Source organism: Mustelus asterias, chromosome 14 (genome assembly GCF_964213995.1).
Source record: "Mustelus asterias chromosome 14, sMusAst1.hap1.1, whole genome shotgun sequence".
NCBI classification, from domain to species: domain Eukaryota; kingdom Metazoa; phylum Chordata; class Chondrichthyes; order Carcharhiniformes; family Triakidae; genus Mustelus; species Mustelus asterias.
The window spans coordinates 62,202,588-62,222,730 of record NC_135814.1 but is presented as its reverse complement, the minus strand read 5'-3'; the positions used below and the strand labels follow the sequence as shown (position 1 = coordinate 62,222,730).

Sequence of the window (20,143 nt, the reverse complement as noted above, 5' to 3'; positions counted from 1 at the left end):
CCAAACAATTATACTTATTTGGTCAACGGAGGAAGTATCAGGTCACACCTCTTAGACCAGGTCACAATTTGCAGCAGCTTTCTGACCTGCATCTATTTTTGATAATAACTTGACCAAAGTTCCCAACATGCTTAACTCTCATTATTACAATTGCTCTTACAGTTAATATTGCCGTTGTTATCGTGGTTGTTGGTGTAATCGTTGTTGTAGTTGGCCCTCCGACCACAAGTCTGATAGCCACCTGTGCATAATTAATTGGCTTTCAGGCGACGAAACCACCCACCACCACCACACTTAGTCTCACACAAGGGAACTTCTGTTCCATATTTCAAGCATTTTCTCTTTTTAATAAACTAAAGATTATGCTTCTCTTCACAGATGCTACTTTGTGCATTTCCAGCATTTAGGGCAGAATTTTACTTTCCCCCACTGGCGTGTTTGGTAATTTATTGAACATTTAAGGGCCATTTCCTGCTCAGCCTCAATTTTTAAGCTGGCAGGAGTTCGGGACAGTGGGAAAGCCCAGATGTTAACCCTGTTCATGCATAGGGCTGGCGGGTTGGGGGGGGGGGGGTGGTGTTTAGAATTGGAGATGCCTCCATCCGCCTTTTAACATCAGGTGTCCCCTCAAGAGGTCTGACCGGTGCAGTGGCTCTCTCCATCACACCTGTCCGTCCAGCAGCACCCCACCACCATCTGTCCACCCTTCAAGACCTCACCTACCCTCCCTGCCCTGCGACCACCAAAACCTATCACATCTTGGACCTCTGGGACTTGGGCTGGAATTTTCCATCCTGCAGAGGGGCTGGGGAGCCATTGAAATCTCCGTTCACATCGATGGGTGCGACTGACCGGCGTGAGGGGCTGGAAAGTTAGATTCTGGCTAACGCTTGTGGTTCCAGTCCTGTCCACTGCAGCTTCGGGCACTGCAGAGACCAGAGAGCTGCCGGCCAGTCACATTGGGCAGCAGCTCTCTGAGGCAACGCTTCCTTCTGTCTGAGGGGCGGAAGCCTGACTACAATCAATTAGAGCTCCGTGAAATGTGAAATGGCTGTAGGACAGCTGGCTTCGGGGAGGGCCCAACCCTAGTGTCTGTCCATTTAACAGGGCTACATTCACAGCTATGTATCCCTGGAGAGGGAGCAGCAATGTCCACCAGCACCGTTGAGGCCTTACATGCCCATTAGGCATTGCAGGGACTGGGGTGTTTATCCACCCTCTTAATCATGTTTTCGTTTGAGGTTTTACGTTTAATTTGTGATTTGTTTTTGACTGTTTACGGCAGTATCCTTTTAAAGGACTGTTACTTTAATCCCTTATCCCTTAGTTCATTTGATTCAGTTTAATTGGTTCTGTTTTACCCCAAAATAGGGTGTAGGCAGGTTTCTGTTTGTTGCTGGCTCCTCATATTCTCAGAAGGCAGGAAAGGAAACTCTCCCATCTGAAACAAAAGTTTATTTATTTATTAGTCACAAGTAGAATCTAGCATGGCCAATGCACCTAACCAGTACATCTTTCGGACTGTGGGAGGAAACCGGAGCACCCGGAGGAAACCCACGCTGACATGGGGAGAACGTGCAAACTCTGCACGGACAGTGACCCAAGCCGGGAATCGAACCTGGGTCCCTGGTGCTGTGAGGCAGCAATGCTAACCACTGTGCCACCCCACATTCTGGCCCTGGGGGTTTTTTAACCTTATTTATGGATGCTGTTCTCCTTACCTATAAGAATAAGGCCTCTGACTAATGCAGTGTACTTTTCACTAGTGTTGACTAATATGAAGAAGTTACTGAAAACCTTGACTACCCAGTTCTACATCTTTAGTTGTGTACTTTTTATGATGCAGAATCCTGTTGTGGCACAGTTATTAAATAATAGCTTCTAAAAGGCTAAATGCCATTGTAATAAAAGAACAGACTAACTGTTGATTTCATGGGTAGACTTTAATGCCCTGCCCCACAGCCAGGTTGATGGCAGGAGGCATTTAATCAGGCAGGAAGGTGGCAGATGGGGACCTTGTTGCCTTCTGCCACTGTCCCAAATAAGTCAGTTGCAGGAAGGCCCATGGGTGGCCCGGTCCTTAAGTGAGCAATTTACGCCTTCATGCCTAAATGCCACCATGGACTGGGAACTTGCTTTGCAGGAACCCCAAATAATAAAATTGATTGGGCTTGCTTGTGAGCTCTTGAGGTTGGTGTTAAATGCTGGGAGTCACCTCTCTGCACTAATTGCTGACGCTCCTCCCCTGTGACTTTCCTCTTGTCATCACTCATCTGTGGCTGGGTCTATTGGCCATGTTAGACCGCTGGTGGGTGAAGTACTGGCAGCAACCACCGCCTACTCTGTGACACTGCTGAGTAATGAAGTACCTAATTGGCATTTAATTCAGCAGGCCTTCCTGAAAAGAGATGATACAGGACTCTCACCAGCTTTTCAATTTTGTGCGAGGGAGGTCCTCGTCATCACAATTAAATACTGCCTCATTTGTTTCTGTGCCTTTCGCATTTTGCAACTGGGTATGGTGTTTGCCTTTTTGTTTTTATTCATTCATGGGATGTAGGTATTGCTGGTTAGGCTAGAATTTACTGACTATTCCTAATTGCCCTTGAGAAGGTGATGGTGAGCTGCCTTCCTGAACTGTGGTACACCCACCCACAGTGCTGCTAAAGAGGGAGTTCCAGAATTTTGACCCAGCAACAGTAAATGAATGGCGATACATTTCCAAGCCAGGATGGTGAATGGCCTGGTGGGGAACTTCCAGGTGATGGTGTTCCCATGTATCTGCTGCTCTTGTCCTTCTAGATGGTAATGGTTGTGGATTCAGAAGGTGCTGTCTAAGGGACTTTAGTGAGTTTCAGCAGTCCTTCTTGTAGATGGTACACACTGCTGCCATTGTGCATCAGTGGTGGAGGGAGTGAATATTTGTGGATGGGAGGCCAATCAAGCAGGCTGTTTTGTCCTGGATGTTGTCAAGCTTTTTGAGTGTTGCTGCAACTGCATCATCCAGATCAGTAGAGAGAGTTCCATTACACTCCTAACTTGTGCCATCTCGATGGTAGAAAGACTTGGGGGAGTCAGGGGTGAGTTACTTGCTGCAGGATTCTTACCTTCTGACCTGTTCTGGTATTTATATGGCTAGTCCAATTCAGTTTCTAGTCGATGGCAAGCCCCAGGATGTTGACAGTGGGGGATTCGGCAATTGTAAAGCCATTGAATATCAAGGGCTATGGTTAGATTTGATCGTGTTGGAGATGGTCATTGTCTGGCACTTGTGCAGCATGAATGTAACTTGCAACTTGTCAGCTCAAGCCTGGATATTTTCCAGGTCGTGTTGCATTTGGACATGTACTGCTTCAGTATCTGAGGAGTGTTGAACATTGTGCAACTATCGGTGAACATCCCCACACCTGACCTTATGATGAAAGGGAGGTCATTGATGAAGCAGCTGAAGATGATTGGACCTAGGACACAACCCTGAGGAACTCCTGCAGTGATGTCCTGGAACTTAGATGATTGACCCCTAACAACCAAACCATCTTCCTTCGTGCTAGGTATGACTCCAACCCCCTGTTCTGGTATTTATATGGCTAGTCCAATTCAGTTTCTAGTCGATGGCAAGCCCCAGGATGTTGACAGTGGGGGATTCGGCAATTGTAAAGCCATTGAATATCAAGGGCTATGGTTAGATTTGATCGTGTTGGAGATGGTCATTGTCTGGCACTTGTGCAGCATGAATGTAACTTGCAACTTGTCAGCTCAAGCCTGGATATTTTCCAGGTCGTGTTGCATTTGGACATGTACTGCTTCAGTATCTGAGGAGTGTTGAACATTGTGCAACTATCGGTGAACATCCCCACACCTGACCTTATGATGAAAGGGAGGTCATTGATGAAGCAGCTGAAGATGATTGGACCTAGGACACAACCCTGAGGAACTCCTGCAGTGATGTCCTGGAACTTAGATGATTGACCCCTAACAACCAAACCATCTTCCTTCGTGCTAGGTATGACTCCAACCCCCTGGTTTTCCCCTGGTTCCCATTGACTCCAGTTTTTCTATGGCTCCTTGGTGCCATATTGAGTTAAATGCTGCCTTGATGTCAAGGGCAGTCTTTCTCAGCTCACCTTTGGAGTTCAGCTCTTTTGTCCATGTTTGAATCAAGGCTGTGTCCAACAGTCATTGCACCTGAAAGGTATTTCAATGTTTGTGAAGTGGTTTGAGACATCTTGGGGACGTGAGTTGCTTTTTAGCTGCTTTACAAATTAAAGTTATTTCCTCCTGGGAAAACAAATAGCTGAAGGTATTAATAGTCACAGAAATTAAAACAAAATCAATAAAATATTATAGAATTGCTTCTAAAATGCTTATGAAGGATTTAACATGCACATTTGTAGCACGTAATCTATGCCATATTTCGCATAATAATGTGAAAAAGAACAGCAAAATTGGATTAGCTGGTTCCTTTGTGGAACTGGTGTTGACACAGGAACAGTGGAATGTATAGCTAATTGCTGTGCTGAAATATTTTTGATTTTGTATATTTACTGGCATACTGTACCAATGCACAAGTGGAAAACTCTGTACTCATGCAATTTAAGAATTAAACACCCTTATATAAAATGTACATTATAGAATATGAATACACAATTATTATTCAATTCATACAAAAAAACAGTATATTATTTCAGTTATGCACCCAGCCTCCTCCTGTTCTATCCTAGTCTGAACCCTCTTTGTCTTCCCTCCCCACATTAATTATGTGGCAGCCTTTGCCCAACCTTGATAATCACTGTAAATGTTGGCTGTAATCTTGCTGTTTGATCTGGACTTTAATAAAGGGAAAAGTTTTAAACTGAATATCTCCATAAAGCAATCTGCATGAAATGCATACAGAGAGCATGAGTTATAAAAACGAGACACCAGAGAATAATGTCTCTGAAGGAGGAAAAAGCAAAAGTGAAATATACAGAAGGATTTAGTGATAATAATGGGTGGGAAACAATGAAGAGTGAAAGTCGAAGAATTGAAGAGAGAGACAGATCAAATAAGAATGGGAAACCAGTAGAAAGACTGTTATCTTTGTGATCAGTGCCATATAACATGATATAATATAAATAGCGACTTTTTGATTTCTAAATGGCAAAATGTGTTCCTAAGAGTGATGCTATATTTTGATACAGATGACGATAAAATTATTTCTCAACATAAGACGGAATCTGTGGAGCTGAAAGAAGTGTTTGCTGTAAAAATGAAACGGCGACGATCTGCAGGACAACAAAAAGGAGGAACTCTGTTAGGAATCACCATCTTTGTGTGTATTAAAAAAGGACAAAATAAACTCAAAGATCATGCTATTCATCTGAGCAATTTAAGTGAAGACTACTGTAACGTCTGGTTTAAATATTTGAAAGATATTCTGCATGGTAAGTAATAATACTTGGTATGATAAATACATGTCGGTATAAGTTGTGACAGTTATTTTGAGATAATACCCAGTTACAAGTTTTAGAAAATGTGACAAAATTAATTATCTTAGTTATTTACATTTTATTCACTCATCACTGAGGAGAACTATAGTGGTTATCTAAACGTGTTTCTTTCTCACTATTCATTCGGTATAATTTCAGGAAAATTATTTATCAAGAAATGCTTCCTAAATTATATCCTATTTAATTATCCCAAAGTTCTACAGTAATTATTCAAAATGTTATTATGATTTTAGATTCTGAATTCAGTCTGCATTACATAAAACAGTAGCTCACCAGTTTGCACTCTGTGGATTAGGAGTCACTATGCAGGAGGTGTTCCCTCATGTGCTCCTTACTCTTTATCCGAGCTTCTGCCTGAAACTATTGCTTCACCTTCAGAATAAGACTTCTTGCTCATGAATCACAGAATGATACAGCACAGAAAGAGTCTATTTGGCCCAACATCTCTGTGGCATCTCTTTTAGAGATATTGGGTTGTAATGTCCAAGCTCCCTCGAGTTGGTTGTTGGTGGGGGGGTATCTCAAAGATGTGCTGAGAAAACCCCTCTTGGAAGTTCACAGGTAAGGTTTGCAAGGCAATTGCCCAGAAGTGTAAGCTTCCCTGGGCAATTGCCGTGCCCTGGGAACCATCCAAAAATGCAATTTAAATTGCAAACATCAGATGGTTTGGACCGCACACTCTCCCTGCGCGGGATCAGGGAGTGAGAGCCTGATTTTAATACATATTAATACATTTCCATACTCTTAACTAGTTCCCTTGCCAAATTACAGCCCCTTACTTAATATTCATATCTCCCCGATGTGATATCACATTGGCGAGGTTCTTGACAGGTTTTTAAAAAGGTAAGCCTTGTCAAGGGGTCCCTCTGAGAGGGCAAAGGTAAGTATAGTCTCTGGGGGAGAGGGACACATCGAGAGGGACATGGCCAGGGCGTGCTCTGGAACTGACCCCTGACACTTGTTGGTACTCACAGTAAGAAGCCTAACAACACCAGGTTAATGTGCAACAGGTTTATTTGGTAGCAAAAGCCACTAGCTTTCGGAACAGGCTGTCCCTTCGTCAGGTGGGTGGGAGTTCTGATCACAAACAGGGCACAAAGACACAAACTCAATTTACATGAATAATGATTGGAATGTGAGTCTTTACAGCTAATCAAGTCTTAAAGGTACAGACAATGTGAGTGGAGGGAGCATTAAGCACAGGTTAAAGAGATGTGTATTGTCTCCAGACAGGACAGCTAGTGAGATTTTGCATATCCAGGCAGGTTGTGGGGGTTACAGATAGTGTGACATGAACCCACTATCCCGGTTGAGGCCGTCTTCATGTGTGCGGAACCTGGCTATCAGTCTCTGCTCAGCGACTCTGCGCTGTCGTGTGTCATGAAGGCCGTCTTGGAGAACGCTTACCCGGAGATCAGAGGCTGAATGCCCATGACTGTTGAAGTGCTCCCCAACAGAAAGAGAAGAAGGGACAGCCTGTTCCAAAAGCTAGTGGCTTTTGCTACCAAATAAACCTGTTGGACTTTAACCTGGTGTTGTTAGACTTCTTACTGTGTTTACCCCAGTCCAACGCCGGCATCTCCACATCATGACTTGTTGGTACTGCCAGGTTCGGGCCCTAGTTGGACCCCTTTGGGGTGGGGGGGTGTGGTTCATTTATATATGGTAGGGGTGGGGAAGTGCGGGCACTGAGGAAGGTTGGGAATGTTGGCAATGATCGTTGGGGGAATGTTAGGGATGCTGACGATGATTATAATGGGTGATGGGGAGGGAGGGAGGGAGGGAGGAGAGCCCCTGATACCTCAGTGCTGATGGGGTGGGGGGTGCCTCGGGGGGTAAAAGTTAACATTCTGTTTGAATCGGGGCATCCCGATCACTGTGTAGCTGGCTTTGACAGCTCGAAGAGATCATGCCCTGCCAGAGTGATGGCACAAACCCCACACACTCTTTTTAGTTGTCGAAGTATGAATATTCTGGGAAAAATCTAGCCAGTGGAGCTGGAGACCTCCACACCGGTTTCTCATCAGAACTGACACTAACTGAAAAAGTTAGCTTTTTTTTGTATTTAGCTGGGCCACAAGGTGGCGGTTGCAATTCATTGCAATTAATTGTAAAATAATTATTATAGAACAACCAAACAAGAGTGGACGGTTTATTTATGTTAAATAGAACCATGGTACCATATGCATTGAATAAGAAGGACATCTAGGTATAGTAGGGAAATTTACAAAACAGTCAGAAAAGTGCTTTGTAAAAATAAAAAAAGAGCAAATATAGTTACTCGGTTTCATTACTGGAGCAATGGAATTGTTGTAAATTAATTTATGGGATGTGGGTGTCACTGGCAAGACCAACATTTATTGCCCATCCCTGGTTGCCCTTGAGAAGGTGGTAGGGAGCTGCCTTCTTGAACCGCTGCAATCCCTGAGATGTAGATATACCCACAGTGCTGTTAGGCAGGGAGTTCCAGGATTTTGACCCAGCGAAAGTGAAGGAACGGCGATATATTTCCAAGTCAGAATGGTGAGTGATTGGAGGTGCCAGCTCCGACTGTAGGCACGTTGGGAAACGATCGGCGATCAGGGCAAAGGCCGACAATCGGTCGGGGGGGGGGGGGGGGGGGGCGGGGGGGGGGGGGGGTGGTGGTTTCCATACTGGCTTCATGATGAGGGGGGGGTGAATGCTGGCTCCGATTGGGAGGGGGAGCCCCTGAAACATCTGTGGTGGGCTGCGGGGAGGTTTATTGCTGTTTAGATTGGGGTGTCCTTTAAAGATGGCACCCTCAACTCTGCAGCCAGAATTTTCTGGCGTGTTGACCCCCTCCCCCACGCCGCTTGATTTTTTTTTTGGCAGAGTGTCGTAAGATCTAGCGAGGAAGCTGACCTGTTTCTCTGGGAGAAACACGCCGGTTTTCTTGCTGGAAACAACACTGCCATTTTTTGGTGAGATTTCAACCAGTGACGCTGTTCAATCCTCACTGAGGCACATGGTGTCTAAACCAGGAAATATAAATTAGATTCAAATAATCTGCAAACAAACGAAATGAAAATTGGGAAATCCAGGTAGGGTTAAGGAAGAGATATAAGGAACAGATTGAAAAAGTAAAATATCAAATTTAATGTTTCATTTAAACAGAATTTCGAACACTAATTTTCGTCTGAGTAAATGAGACTACAGTATAAAATAATTTTTGAAGACCAGAGAGGTTGTTTAGCAGTGATTAGCACTTATCACACAGTTAAAAACTCAGTTGCTCAGTGGAGAAGTGGTGGGCAACTACAACAAGTTCATGCCATTGGAGCTGTTTCAATGCCAAATCAGTTGGCTGGGACTCCAGCAGTGTTCCCTGTGGAGGAACAGGATCTCTGACAACTTCCAGATTTTTTCTTTTAACTATGCTTATGTGGATGCCAGAAGTTGCTATCCAATTTACCCCATAATAATGGTGAATGCTCATAGCCGCACCTTTGTTATTACCACAAATTTTGCGGCATTAAGCATGGGCCAGGTTTTTCAGGCAATCCAGTAAGTTTATTTTGCCTGCCTTTAAAAGCTTGGTTAAGTACTGTTAACTATTTTCCTAAACAACTTGAGTGTCTTTAAGCATTGTCCACCGCTTTTAACTGTTTTTCATTCCCCGGAGCAGATAAGTGAAGCTGCCCAAAGCTTGCATTTTGCAGCTGCCATCATTGTTAACAGTGCTCATAACTGCTGAGACCCTTGGATAGCTTTGATCAGTTGTTCACAAAATACATTTGATCCCTTTCATCTGATTTTGGATTGATTTAGCACTGTGCAATACAGTCTGCACCCATTTTAACTAGATTAGAGATTCTAGATCCTTGTTTAAAACATTTGGCATCAGGGAGTCCTCTGTGTCTGAATGAGCATACTCACTATATACTGTCTAGACTTTGTTTCATCAGCTGTGAAGCACTTTAGAATGTTTTGAGGGTAAGAAAAGTGTTGTTTGAAATCTAATGGTTATATTACTGAACTAGTAATCTGAAGGTTTGGACTACTAACCCAGGGAGTATGAATTCAAATCCCACATAAGACTTGAATTTAGTTCAGGAAATAATAAGGCCATTATCAGTATAAGTGACCAAGTCATTCAGATAGTCATTAAAAGTATAACTGGTTAATTTATTTCCTTAAGGAAAGAAACCCCAGTCATGTACCAATGTTGTTAGCTCTTCACTTGCTCACCAAGGTAGCCCAAAAGGTCACTCCTTCAAATAGCTATCAGCATTTCAAGAAGGTGGGACACCATCTCCTCAGGGTACAACAAATATTAGCCTAGCCCATATCCCAAAACAAATTTTTTTAAATTCCCAACTAATTAGACCAAACTAAAGTATGGTGTGAAGATTGGTTCACTTAATCATGGTGAGCGGCACAGATATTCTGGCATCAGGAGTCTAAATTATGATAAAAAAGTTAAATTAGATTTGTAATTCTAGAAAATATGAATTATTAGATGACCTCATTGAGATCTTCAAGATTATGAAGGGAATTGGCAAATTTGATCCAGACAAATTGTTCACTGTGGCGAAGAGTTCACGGGCTCAAAATTAAGTTAGGACGAAGAATAGAAATTGCGTGGAACATGTCGGCTAAAGTGTTATAAATATATAATCATGAAAGGTTTGTGAAGAGAACTCTATTAATCGATTCATGAGATAATTCTATTGCGACAATACCGTGCCTTTAAGAAATGTATTTGGGTCATGGTTTTTGTGCAAGATCTGTTTTAGCAATTTGTTGTGGTGCCGCTGGGTCTGTATCCAGCAGCGCTATGTTGTTACTGCAGCAGCATAATTGCTAGAATGTTGGTTTTAATCTAAACTAATGCTGTTCTGTTATTTTAGTGTTCCCCTGGGGTTTTGCAGAGTAGGACTTGATTAGGTTGATTGACAGAAAAAATCAGGTGACTGAAGATCAGATACTGCTTGGCGTTGTTAGGGAGCAGTGCCTCTGTTTTCCTCTCTGGAGTTAGAGACTGCAATCTGCCAGGAAGTAAGTCTCTTTCTTTCAGATTCTACTGTTTGCGGGTGGATCTTTCTCTGTGTTGTGGTTGTGTGAGAGTCAGAAGACACGTTTCTGTCTGGACCTCTGTCCAGAGGTGTGAAACAGCTGGAAATCTAGTATCCACGTGAGAAAATCTGTTTTTGGTGCTAACTGGCTCTGAAGAAGGGATTAATGTCTATGTGGATTCTGCTTACATCGGAACTATAGCGATAGCTAGTTGTTAAGAATTATACTTTGTTGTGTTGAAGTATTTTAATTGGTAAAAGTTCTTTTAGTTATATTCTAACTGTGTCCTTCAATAAAGTTTTGTTTTAATAAAAGCTTCCTAGTGGGTCAATTGAATCATACCTGGATGAAACACCTTATGCTCACACTGATGCCAAAATTTAAAAAAATGGAATCTAGGCTAACTCCATACCATACCTTGGAATTTCTGATCTGGTCCCTAATACTTTGCATTTCAGGGGAGATCAAGTTTTTAGCGATATGGCCTTGATGTGCCTGTGTTCTTAGAGCTATATATCCATATTTGGCAACTCTAGCTGAGAGGCTTTCCTGATGCATCACTGGGGTTTCACTTCAACAGTAAGAAAGAACTCTAGTTAATCTGACAAGGCTATATGAAGAGTGAGGCACTGGTAAATGGATTGAAGGTTGATCAGAAACTCTCTGGTGTCGGTAATGACATTTAAAAAAAAAATATCCTGCTGCAGGTCAAACACCCCACCTTCCGCACATACAGTCAAGTGATTCTAATTATTATCTCTTGAGATGCTCAGGATTTCTTTTCATTATCAGGAAGTAAAGACTCAGCTGTCACTGTTGTAATTATGAAAATGCACCAAATGGTATCCCCCGTGTGATTGTAGCTGTTTCAGCATCTGTGTTTCTAGTGCCAACTCAGTGCCTGTTAGCACCATATTGTGTCGAGATGAACAGTTTTGGCTTCAGCAAGTTCCCACTGATTAATTGGTTAGTGTTGATGTGCGTTAGTCTCACTGGTTTATCAATTTTGAATCAATAAATCAAGATCTGTTATCATCTGCAACTTGTGGTTTATGCCTTATCCATTACACCAATTTAGTGCTGTCCTGGAGATTTCACTGGACTCAAAAAGGAGTTCTTGTCTGATCAAGTACTGCTGAGCTTTATAGGGACCTAAAGTCGGGGAATTCCTGGATTGTCAGGGACAAATAGAAGCCTTTATTCTATTGCCACTCCCCCCAGACTTCCCTGAGGGTTCTGCATGGGATGAAATCTTGATAGAACTGTGTTCTATCCAAATTCTTTCCTCCCAGCTGGTGTTGTGTCCATTCTCTATCCTCCAGGATTTCGAGGCATTTTTTGGACAATAGCCTGATAACATGTGGATGGAGAAAGAACGGTTACAACAATAATTTAACAACAATAATGGCAATTGTAGCTTTAAAATGGCTATTCTGACTGAGCGTGAAGCATGCTGGGATATTGGTCAACTTATTGATTAAAACCAGATGCAGGTTGTAAAGAGGCTCTATCTGAGAGCTGTGATCTGAAGCTTCCTGTGTTGGCCAAGATAAGGGAACTTGTTTACATTAACTGAGACACCATAGCTCTGATTTATATGGCTGCTATGTATGGGACATGTCAAATGAACGAAGTGTAATGGCTTCGTTCAAAAATTATTTCATTGGATGTTCGAGCCATGTGATCAGTTTATGGTTACACAGTTGGCTGGATGACAGAGAGTTTTCTGGAAGCAAGCGGACAATTGTGGATAAAAAGGATATTTAGCCTTTGTTTGGCAGCGATAACTCAGAGACCAACCATCGCAAGAAAAAGCTTGAACCCTGAAGGATGCTTCAGAGAGAAGAAGTTAGATTCTAAATCGGGGATATTTCTTGGCTCATTAAACTGGAATGCTCGGAAGGTGTTTAAATTAAAGCTTTACAACACATGAAAGTCTGTTGTAAATGGTGAGTGCTGTAAAACATAAGCACATGATAGATTTTTGCCACAAAGTGGGAGACAAAGAATCACTGGAACTATTTTTCTAATCAGTTGACTATTGCAAGAATCTTGGAGTACATTTTATAATACTTAAAGCTGCATGAAAATATTCCAGGATGTGTTACAGAAGCATGAGGGAAATGAAGATAGATGCTGTGCCAAAGCGAGATTAGGAAAGACATATACTGATTTTAAAATGTCTAAAACTTGGAAAAGTTTAAGAGGGACTGTAGGGGGAATGGCAGAAAGCACGTTGGAGCAATGGTGAATGCACAAGTGGTTGGAGTCTAAAGAAAAGAATGGGAGCGTGGGCAGAGTCAGCGGATGGGAGGCTGGTTTGCGTGATGGACTGGACTACATTCACAACCCTTTGTAGTTTCTTGCGGTCTTGGTCAGAGCAGGAGCTATACCAAGCTGTGATACATCCAGAAAGGATGCTTTCTGTGGTGCATCTGTAAAAAGCCGTAGTGGACATGCCAAATTTCCTTAGCCTTCTGAGAAAGTAGAGGCGTTGGTGGGCTTTCTTAACTTTAACGTCAGCATGGGGGGACTACGACAGATTGCTGGCGATCTGAACACCTAGAAACCTGAAGCTCTTGACCATTTCCACTTCGTCACTGTTGATGTAGACAAGGGCATGTTCTCTACTGCATTTTATGAAGTCTATGAAAATCCCCTTCGTTTTAATGACATTGAGGGAGAGATTAATGTAATTGGATCATTTCACTAGGTACTCTATCTCTTTCCTGTACTCTGACTCATCATTGTTTGAGATCCGATCCACTACGGTGGTATCATCAGCAAACTTGAAAATGGAGTTGGAGTGGAATTTGGCCTTGCAGTCATAAGTCTATAAGGAGTATAGTAAGGGGCTGAGGACACAGCCTTGTGGGGCACTGGTGTTGAGCATAATCGTGAAGGAGGTGTCATTACCTGTCCTTACTGATTGCAGTCTGTGGGTTAGGAAGTCTAGGATCCAGTCTCAGAGGGAAGAGCTGAGCCCTAGGCCACGGATTTTGGAGATGAGTTTTGTTGGGATAATAGTGTTGAAGGTGAGCTGCACACTGAACACTATGGGAGGAATTTTCCAGCCGCGCTCACCCCAGACTGGAAATTCCCACTTGAGGTCAACGGACCTTTGCATGGTCCTGTGCCACCTGCTACAATTCCTGTGGTGGGTGGGATGGGAAAATTCCACCCTATGGGCCCAATTTTACCATTTCGAGACTAAGTGCCGGGTGCGGGCGCCAAATAGATCCGAGCCCAGAGGCCGCGCTCCAGCGCGCCCATACGCTTTTTTCCGGCGCCGGTCCAGTGGGCGGGGCTTAGCGCCACCGGAATGATAGGAGCTCCGAACTGCTCTGACAGAACGCGCCCGGCACGAAAAAAAAAGCAGAGAGCGGAGAGAGCCTCTCTGCCGTTCATCCTCTGGTCGGGGGTGGGGGGGGGAGTGATGTATAATCCCATGAGGTGGGGGAGAGAGGGTGTGACTCTCATCCTCTGGCCGCAGACACAGCGGAACCCCCTGACCACAGGATGAGTCACATCCCCTCTCCACCCCCCCCCCCAACCCCCTCCATGGGATGATACATCACACCCCCTCGCCCCCACCCCCCCAGGGGATGATACTTCACACCACCCCCCCCCCAGGGGATGATAAGTCACACCCCCTCCCCTCCCACCCCCCCAAGAGGGTGATGTGGGCCCGCCCCTCTCCTCATTTACCCCCCACCCCCCCCCTCCTCATCCCACCCCCCCACCCCCCCGGCAGACACCAGCGGACCTGTGTGAAGCCTGGTCCCTTCAGCCGTGGCTCGAAGTCAGTTTCAAGCAACGTGCTGCAGGCTGTCGAAGGACTGAAGGTGAGCGGGAAAGATGGTGGAGGGAGACCATGATCAAGGTAAGTTAGGGGTGTGCTCTGCCGGGGCGCCTGCCTCCCAAAGGGGTCCGAGCCCGGGGGGGGGGGGGTTTCTGCCGGGGTGGTTAGCGGGGGGGGGGGGGCGAAGGGTTGGCCTCGGCGATTCCCCTGCTGAATAAAAGTCCGAATCGGTGGTCGAGTGGAAATCGGCGGTAGAGTTGGGCGGGAGCTTCATTAAGTCGATTTAAATGCATGCAAATGCATTTAAATCGTCGCACCGGTCGATTCGGGCGCGCATCGGAACCGCACCAAAATCAGCTGTCGATAAAGGCGAGATTTGCAAAACCTCTGGTGCGGATCGCGTTTTAGGCCCGACGCCCGACTTTACCGCGATTCGGGCGCGAAGTTTTGGTAAAATCAACATCATCGCGACTTTACTCACTCCAATCTACACCTCTCATGGCTGACCGCCTGCAGAGCTGTTGAATGGAAGTATAATACAATTCTGCCAAAATGAGATACTCTCTCCAAGTGATTAGGAGGAGGTAAGGCAGCAGGTGGGATTTCCAGCTCGGACAACAGGAGGCAACTTCGTAGGCGAGACGGGAAAATGGCTCTCCAAACTTTCCTGTCCAGTCCGTGACGATGCCTACCAATGATGGGGCTGGAAGGTGTTTTGTAGGTCTCTGCTGATTTCACAATCATAACCTAGTAATTGGCAGTCGACAGTATGGATCCCTTATTTGTATGGGTGTAGGAGGGGACACATGGGCATTATGCCAATCAAAAGATTTTAAAGAGCAAATTTTCTGATGTTTCCATGGCAATAAAATGTTAATAATGCCTCAAATTTTTAATCATTTTCTTCCTCAAGTTACTTAAAAATTTCTGCCATTTTTTTGGAACCATTTAATTCTTCCATTTGATAATGCATTGTGTGTATACTATTGTTAGCTTAGGCCTTGATGCCTTAATTCAAATTAAAGAATTAAAAAGACTTGACAAGGTAAGTGACCTTTCTTTTCACTGTAAAACCATGAGACCTAATTTCCTTGTCCTCATATCAGTTTAGCTCCCATTTTATGGATGAAACTTTTACCATTCTCATTCCTTACCTTACATAATAATGAGTTGTAAGACACAAAATTGCTTCTTTGTTATCTGCTGAATGGATTTACAACTTTGTTTGTCCCAAGTGAGCAGATTAATTTACTGATGCAAAAATATCCCACTTTTATCATTAGTCCTATATTGATCAGTTGTAAACATTAATTGACTTCTTCCGATAAAGTTAGTAATTATTTTGTAGGCATTTATTGAGGACAGACTTAAGGTCAGTGATGATAGTGCTGTGATTAAATACTCTGGTCATAAACTTACATGAGAATAAAATTAATAAAATTGTTAAAGTCAATTTGTGTTGAAATAAGCAACACTGAGGGTTGAGAGTAATACAATTGATGTGGCGTATGTGCATTTCCAAACGGCAGTTGATAAAGTGCCACATGACAGGCTTGTCAGCAAAGTTGATGGAATTAAAGAGAGTAGCAACATGGATACAAAGTAGGCTGAGTGATTGGAAACCGAGGACTGGAGGAAGGTGTACCCAGGGGTCAGTACCAGAACCACTGCTTATCTTGATACATGTTATTGACTTACACAGGGCAGAACTTCAAGATTTTCAGATGACACAAAACTTGGAAGTATTGTTAACTTGGAGGGAATAATGGTAGACTTCAAGAGGACATAGGCTGGTGGAATGGGTGGATGTGTGGCAGTTGATATATAACGCAGGGAAATGTAAAGTGATATATGAGGAAAAATGGGGAGTGGTATTTTAAACCAAAGAATACAATTCTAAAGGTGGTGTAGAAACAAAGCTTTTGGAGCTAAATGTGCGCAAATCATTGAAGGTGGCTGGACAAGTTGAGAGTGTTTAAAATGGAATGTGGGATCCTTGGCTTTATAAATCGAAGCATAGAGTATAAAAAACAAGGAAGATGTTTTGAAACTTTTAAAAAATACATTGAATAGGTCTCAACTGGAGTATTGTGTCCAATTCTGGGCACTGTGCTTTAAGAAGAATGTGTAGGCTTTAGAGGGGATGCAGAGAAGATTTACAAGAATGCATCTAGGGATGAGGTTCTGCAGCTATGAGGATAGATTGGAGAAGCTTGTGTTGTTTTCCTTTAGAGAAGAGAATGTTGAGAGGTGATCTGATAGAGCTTCTCTATTAATGAGGGGTCTGGACAGAGCAGATAGAAAAAATGTTCTCTTTGGCAGAGAGGTTTTGACAAGGGGACAGAGATTTAAGGTGATTGGCAAAAGAACAAAAGGCAACATGAGAAAACATTTTCTGAGTAGCGAGTGGTTAAGATCTGGAATGCATTGCTTAATAGACTGTTGGAGGCAATGTCAATTATAGCTTTCCAAAGGCAATTGGATAAGTACCTGAAGATATAAAATGTGCACAGTGATGGGTAAAGGCAGGTGAGTGAGACTAGCTGAATTGCTGTAGAAGGGAGCCAGCACAGACTCAAAGGCCTAACGACCATCTTTGGTGCAGTAACTATTCTATACTTTTAAAATAAGTACTTGGATAAGATACTGCTGGATACTTGCAGAGCCAAACCTGAGAAAAGAATCAACATTTTAAATAATCAGGAAGGGGAAAAACCTGTGAATGAGCAAGAAATGCTACAATGAAACATTCATTCACAATCTAATCCAAGTGGTAGTAAAATCTGCTGAAAACAAATACTGGATAAATCTGGAAAGTTCATTTCTACAACTGAAAATGTTTGGCAAAAACTGCATTTGATAAAATACACTCTTGGTTTGAATTGTTAATGGAAAAATAATAGTCCCTTCTGAAAACTTTAAAATCTGAAATACAGAATTACAAAAATAATTGACCGAGCAGCAATTATACAAAAACCCATTGTCACTTTAATAGTACTCTGCAGTAAATAATTATACCTCACTAATTAATACAAAAGGGTCTTCAGCAATTTCAAGTGAAAAAGATGAATGATATTCTTAGTTCCCAAAAAATGCTGGTTAACACAAGACATAGAACTGATTCAACTTATTAGTATTTACCCTTAGTATAAAATGTTTATTTTCTCTCTACCTTTGTGCTGCTCATGCATGTGCTATTAGTTACATTGGGTGTTCAAAGGTCATCAAATTGAGATAATTGATGAAGATGCAACTTAAACATATCAAATTAATAATGTTTTATTTCCTTGTAAATTTTTGGTGAGAGACTTAGAAACATAGAAGTACACTAATATTCAGGCGATTTTATATGTATATGAATTTGTAGATCCTAAATGTTTGTTTCCTGAAATGTTGAGTTTAGAAACAAAGCTTTTATATCTATCTCTGTGGTTGGTTTCCTGGACACTGAGGCATCATATTTTTCACCATGGAATGCTTAAATGTTTATGGAGTCATAATATGATTATGATATATTGTGTAATGTTCTGATTTTCATGAGTACTTTTATCAACATATGCTGCAATTGGCAAAGACACTGATTAGGCTAGTGCCTACATTTAGTGCACTGAAGCATGATCTTTCATTTGAATGTTACATATTAACTTTGGTCACTTCGATATTAACAGAAAACAGTCAATTTTTGTATCCTATGATACATTCAATCTGTACTTAGGTTTTGTTTAAATCAGTCATATTCTCGGAAGCTTTCACATTGGGATTTATGTATATTTGTCTATTCAGTTTTAGTCTACAGGTACCAAGTGCAATTGAGAAAAGGGTGTGAAGAGAGGCACAGATGTGAGCCTGAAACTAGCGTCTTTGCTGGTCTGACAGCCTTTGTTTCCTCAACACCCTGATTAACCCTCCGTCTTCATGGTTCAGTAGTTCCCCGATAGATCAAGTATAAACTAGTGTGTATTAGCACATTTGTTACTCTTGGAGGAACAGTTGGTCGTTCATTGTGAGCTGTTGTTTTTTTCCCCCAATTTGAAGTAGTGGGAAAGGCTAAATTATTTAACCCTTTGTGAACTTAAGTAGCAAAAATACCAAAACGTAGCAAGACTACATCAAATATTTGGATTCCCCAACAAATTTTATTATAAAGAAATGTTAGACAACTTTTTGCATTTGTCATCCATTTTGATATTCAGCATTGAAATTTGTTGTGGCAAATGAACGTTAGAAAATGTGCAGACATATAGAGCTGCAATATATTTGTGTGTTCATGCAGCATTTATGATTTTAAGAGGAGGACAGTTGATAAAGATGAGAGTGGAACTTTAGGATGTTTGAAGTTCAAAATGTGAGCATTCATCGATTCATTTAAAACTAACTTGAATATACATTCAGTATAACTAAATGTTCTAATATTATAACCCATTAAATTCTTTGTAAATTGTTTAGTTCTAAGCCAAGGTAGACTATAAAAACTGTTCCAGATGGGAATTGCAGTATCTCTTGTTCAATTCCCAAAAGGCAGATTTCAATTTATGTATACCATGCAAAAGCAAAGCTCTTCACTTGTGGTTTCTTATTACACGAAACAAGATCTCCACATATGCCTCACTGACAAAATACTCTAATGGAAACCAAGAGACACCATTGTGAAGAACACTTAATTTTTGAGGTCATTTTGTAAATGGTACGAAAGAACACATACTAATGTTGCTCCTGATATAGTATTTGGGCATTAAGCTCATATATGCTATGCAAGAGGTATATTCTATAAAGCAGATTTTTTTTGCAACTTTCAGTTTTCTCATTAGTAAATACAACAATCAAACATGCAAAAAAGTTAATTATTTAGTCACATATTGAACACACATTGGGACTGGTATAATTACAAATCTCTGCTGAATGTAAAACATCTTGTAAACTTTTACTATATTATTTCCTAATCTGTCTTTTTTCATCAATGATAGAGCACTGTTACCTCAGAATCAGAGGGTTGTGGGTTCAGAGTCTGATCTAGGGCGGACATTTCAAATCTGTTTTTAAAAAAAAGTGCTACATTGTTGGAGGTATTGTCTTTCAGATGACTTTTTGAGTGGACTTAAAAGATCTCCTGGACAAAAATTTCTCCCAGGTGTCTGGCCAACATTCCTCTCTCATCCAAGACCTCTAAAAACAGATTAATTGGTCACTTAATTGTTGCCTACATGAATGGGCTATTGCATTCACTGACTTAAGATAGTGACTAGGGGTGGAATCCTCCTTTCCCGCCCATGGCCTATTTGGCAGGCAGGAGTGGAAAATCTAGCGGGAGCCAAAAAGTTTGAAACCTATAAAATCACATTGCAATTCTCTCAATGGTGGGTTGATCTTCCTGCGTGAACACCAATTGCATTTATTTGCACTTTATGAATGCTCATTAAAACAGCTGCCTGCGCTGGCATCCTGTCAGGCTTATAGAACCTTAGTTAGGCTGCACTTGGAATATAGTGTTCAATTCTGGTTGCCACAATACCAGAAGGATATGGAGGCTTTGGAGAGGGGACAGAAAAGATTTATTGGAATGTTGCCTGGTATGGAGGGCATTAGCTACGAGGAGAGGTTGGAGAAACTTGGTTTGTTCTCACTGGAGTGACGGAGATTGAGGGGAGACCTGATAGAATCTACAAGATTATGAGAGGCATGGACAGAGTGGATAGTCAGAAGCTTTTTCCCAGGGTGGAAGAGTCAATTACAAGGGGGCATAGGTTTAAGGTGCGAGGGGCAAGGTTTAAAAGAGATGTACGAGGCAGATTTTGTACACAGAGAGTGGCAGGTGCCT

General features: G+C 42.2%; 1 protein-coding gene across 1 annotated transcript in view; it reads left to right on the top strand.

The window, feature by feature from the left end:
* cerkl (CERK like autophagy regulator) overlaps positions 1-20,143 on the top strand; it is a 155,016-nt gene that overhangs the window by 58,877 nt on the left and 75,996 nt on the right. Inside the window, exon 2 of the mRNA XM_078227711.1 lies at positions 5,181-5,423. Within this exon, the coding sequence (XP_078083837.1) occupies positions 5,181-5,423 (243 nt within the window). The remainder of the gene's footprint in view (positions 1-5,180; positions 5,424-20,143) is intronic.